This window comes from Aedes albopictus, chromosome 3, assembly GCF_035046485.1.
Source record: "Aedes albopictus strain Foshan chromosome 3, AalbF5, whole genome shotgun sequence".
In the NCBI taxonomy this organism is placed as follows: domain Eukaryota; kingdom Metazoa; phylum Arthropoda; class Insecta; order Diptera; family Culicidae; genus Aedes; species Aedes albopictus.
The window spans coordinates 215,702,393-215,706,461 of NC_085138.1; the positions used below are offsets into that span (position 1 = coordinate 215,702,393).

Sequence of the window (4,069 nt, forward strand, 5' to 3'; positions counted from 1 at the left end):
ATTATCCCCCTATGGTTTAGAAGGAAAAAAAAAGCCTGTAGACCATGGGAACAAATTGGTTGTTTGTTGGCAGAAGATACAAATATAAAATTCCACAAACTCCAACTCGAGGATACCACTTTTTCCTCGACTTTTTCGTCCTGAGAGCAAGGCAAACAGTTCGTCAGTTTCTTTCTATTGATCTGTAATAAGATAATATTTCTGATTTCTGAATTAAATAACTAACCGAGATTTGTTATCGTCTTAGGAATATAATTTCACGAATATTTTTGCTTACCTACCTAATTGAGTTAAGAGATTTATGAGTAAAACCAACTTTTCTATTGTTTCAACTTTAAGAACCAAAGTGGCAATTTAAGCTTTTTCAGTTTATCCTTAAAAAAATATGTTTTATTTCACAACAAGTCATGGTTTATATTATTTGAAGCAATCAAAGATTGTTTTTATTAGAACAAAATCCATTATTTTTTACTAGCTCCCAACTCTTTGCACGTAGCTCTGATTTGACTAACTGTTTCATTGTAAACTTTTTTTTCTCACTTTTTTTGGCTTAACTGTAATATCGATGGCTTCTATACTTATAAAACACACTATCTCTATGTTCCTCCCAGTTTCAGCATACATTCGTTCGTTTCGCTGCTAGCAATTTTAAGCGTCGGTTCCACTTTTTGGGTGATGCATGGAATAATCGGTTTGTTTACTTGCTACTTTGGTGTCACACGTCACAAATATGTTAGACGATTAAACATTTGCACGGTAATCTTAAAAGCAAAGCAAGATGCAATAAATTACAAACAAAAAGAATTACATAAAATATCATGCAAATTGGAACCTTAACTGAAGTTAAAAATAAACCTTCGGAACGTTTTAAATAAATTTGTATAGTTCCAAATGTTAATATACCACTTCAGAAGCCTGATCAACTTCTGTTGCCGAGAATATTAATAATTGGAAGCTCAAAACAAAAATGCATCTTGAAATCATTCATGCAAAACTTTTTTTATAACGAAATACCACTCCATTTGCATAACAGTTTAATAAAGGAAAAACTTCATCAAAAATTAGTTTGCAATTTGCTAATGATAATTTTATCGGTTTTTTGTTTAACTCTTAATATCAAGCACTTTTCAGAAAAAAAATCATTAACTAAAAATAACAGTGGAAGCCGCTTACACCTTAAAGTCAAAAGGATTTCGTAAATCTACAACATATTTATTTATTTATTTATTTATTTATTTATTTATTTATTTATTTATTTATTTATTAATAGCACAACTACTGGATGAATAGGCTTGTTGTAACGAATGCGTCTATTGGCGCGCCCCCCGAAAGCTTAGACTGTCTGGATGCGAAAGTGTGAGTAGCGTATTCATGCAGAGGTGAACTGTCAGAGACGGTGATAGGCAGAAAAATTGATTATCATTGTTTTGATAACGTGTAGAAAACCCTGAATTGTAAAAGTGAATTGTGAAATGCGCTCGCCCGTTTACTCCAAGTTGGTCTGCAATAGCTTTTTCCACGATAGTCACAGATGAACCGTCGTCCAAGAATGCGTACGTATTCACCGAGCCATTCTTCCCGTACAATGTCACAGGCAGAATCTTGAACAACGTCGATGAAATGGGCTGACGGTGGATGGTAACAGTGGCGTCGGTAACTGGCTGTTTCTTGATTGGCTCCGAGTGTAGTAGACGATGGTGGCGCTTGTCACAGTTGTTGATACCGCAAACTTCTCCTTCGCATGGCCAGCGTGTTTGGGAAACGAGACTTCGACGGCACAGTTTGTTTTCCTTGACGAAATTCCACCGTCCGTCAATCGACAGCTTCTTGAAGATTCCACAACTCGCAGCTGTGTGGTCGTGAGCGCCGCATGCAGGACAACTTTTGTTCGTTATGACTGACTTGTCTTTTCCGCTTTTAGTTCGCCTTTGCCAATCCCAAGATGGGTTGACAGCTTGAACTGCACCCTTCTGCTCATGGGCCGCATGAGCGTTCACGAACACCTTGTCTTTGTGTCGAGGCTTATCGTCCTTTGTTGGTTTTACTGCGACAGAAAAGTTCGTTACTCCGCTGGTGGCTGTTGTGACCTTCCTCATGTACTCGCTGAACACCTTCAGATCAACTAGTGGTAAGTTCTCCTGGTGCAGTGCCCAGTTGAACTTTATGTTGGCCGGCAGCTTATCCACGAGCTCTTGCAGAAGCATGGGATTAGAAAGGTGATTTTCTATTCCCACCGCTTGCAAGTGTCCACACAAGTTTTAAACGGCTAAGCCAAACTGAATCAACGTCTCCAGTTTTTCCGCTTTGGGGGCAGGTGTTCCTCGGACCTTGGCGACCAGATTGTGAACGATCTGTTCTGGTCTTCCGTACAGTGTCTGAAGCGTCGATAGAACCTGCGGTACCGTGAACGGATGGAGAAGGAAACTGCTAACAGCTTCCTTGACGACTCCTTTCAGCGATCGTTGTAAACGTAGGAGATTTTCCGAGTCGGTGTAGCCACACGCCACGGTGGAATGGTTGTAGCTACTGATAAAGAGTGGCCATTCGATGGGATCGCCACTGAACACTGGAAGATCTCTGGATATGACCTGCCTCGCTGCCAACTGTTGGGGATTTGGGCCCTGCATCACTGATTGGCAGTGCAAGGGCGCGAAACGGTTCGGGTTTGCGGAGCCATTCGGATCGAACTGATATTGCCCTAACGGATCTGTCAAAGGTGGCCCTAACCTTGGAGGTACAAAGTTTGCATTGGGTGTTCCTACTCTCCTATCCTGACTAACGGCACTTAGGCAAGGATACACTCTGTTTGAAACATTGTTTTGCGTACCACTTACCGGAACCGCTGGTGGGTTTGTACTCACGGCTAAACCTCGCTGGAACGTTCCTTGGAAATTAACGTTCTGTTCCGCAGAGATGCGTGTGTTCGTCACCGAGAGATGTCCAGCTGCTGAGCGTTGTTCTGTCGCCGGGAAGTGTTCGACCGCTGAGCGCTGTTCCGCCGCCAAACCCTGTTCGACTGCTGAGCGCTGTTCCGCTGCCGAAAACTGTTCGCTGCTAAGACGCAAAACTTCCAGCTGCTCGACTAATTGTTGCCCCTTCTCCAAAAACGATTGCTTCTCTTCGACTCGCCTAGCTTGTTCCTGGTTGTACTGTTTCTCAAAAAGCTTCAGCTGATTAACAAGGTTCAGTTCACGCTTCCTCCGTACATCGTTTTCTTTCTTATGCTGCGCTTCGACGTCGTGCTGTCTCTTCAGCATGGCTTCGATGTCTTGCAGACGTTGCCTGTCCTGCTCACGCTGTTCCTCGGATTGCCTCAGTAGTCCTGCTCACGCTGCTGTTGCTGCTCAGCCGCTTCCAACTCGTCATGGCGCCACGTGTCACGAAAATGCTGCTGCCGCATCTCGCTTGTTTCGCGCTGCCACACTACATAAGGTAGAGCATTACCCATTAGCTTTGGGACGATCCGCGGAAGCCTTTGCGTATTTGCATTTCGGGCGATCTCCGAACTCGTATGAACTTGATTGTCGTCCAGAAGGCGGACATACGGTGGAAAAAGCTATTGCAGACGAACTTGGAGTAAACGGGCGGTCACATTTCTGGTGCATCCATTGGACTAGTGGAGTAAATAAGAAAATTGCAACTACGGAACTGGACACGCTGAGCATTTCGGAACTTGGGGGTGAAACGCGTTTCAACCTGTCCGAAGTGTATACCGTCGAGAACCTAGGATTACCGGAACAGTCGCTGGATGCTGTACAACTGGCGAAGGAGTTCCAGCATCTGCGTCGTCTACCAGTCAGCAGTTATCAAGGGGCCGTTCCTGGACTGTTAATCGGTTTGAGTAACTCGCACTTGTTGACGACAATCGCGCAAAAACTCGCATTGGCTGGGTCGTATGTGGTCGCGTACGAGAGGGAGAAGAAAACTTCCAGCACCGTCAAATGCACATATGCGCCGACACGTCAGAGCATGCCTTCACGACTACGTACGCGAGTTTTTCTCGGTGGAGAGCTTAGGAGTTGCCTTGGCTCCTAACTTGGAGGTAAGTGAAGACCAACAAGCGCGCAGA

The 4,069-nt window shown here is 44.0% G+C and overlaps 1 protein-coding gene across 1 annotated transcript; it reads right to left on the reverse strand.

Annotated features, from left to right (window-relative positions):
* Window positions 1–1,369: 1,369 nt before the first annotated feature.
* Window positions 1,370–2,204, reverse strand: LOC134290602 (uncharacterized). The gene is made up of 2 exons (XM_062857768.1): window positions 1,491–2,204; window positions 1,370–1,384 (listed from the first exon to the last, which is right to left on the reverse strand). Exons 1-2 carry the CDS (start codon window positions 2,202–2,204, stop codon window positions 1,370–1,372), a joined length of 729 nt encoding a protein of 242 aa, XP_062713752.1.
* Between the last annotated feature and the right edge of the window lie 1,865 nt (window positions 2,205–4,069).

Bases quoted from the DNA above. Each gene is read 5' to 3' on its own strand.
- LOC134290602 (XM_062857768.1), bottom strand. From the start codon at position 2,204: ATGCTTCTGCAAGAGCTCGTGGATAAGCTGCCGGCCAACATAAAGTTC.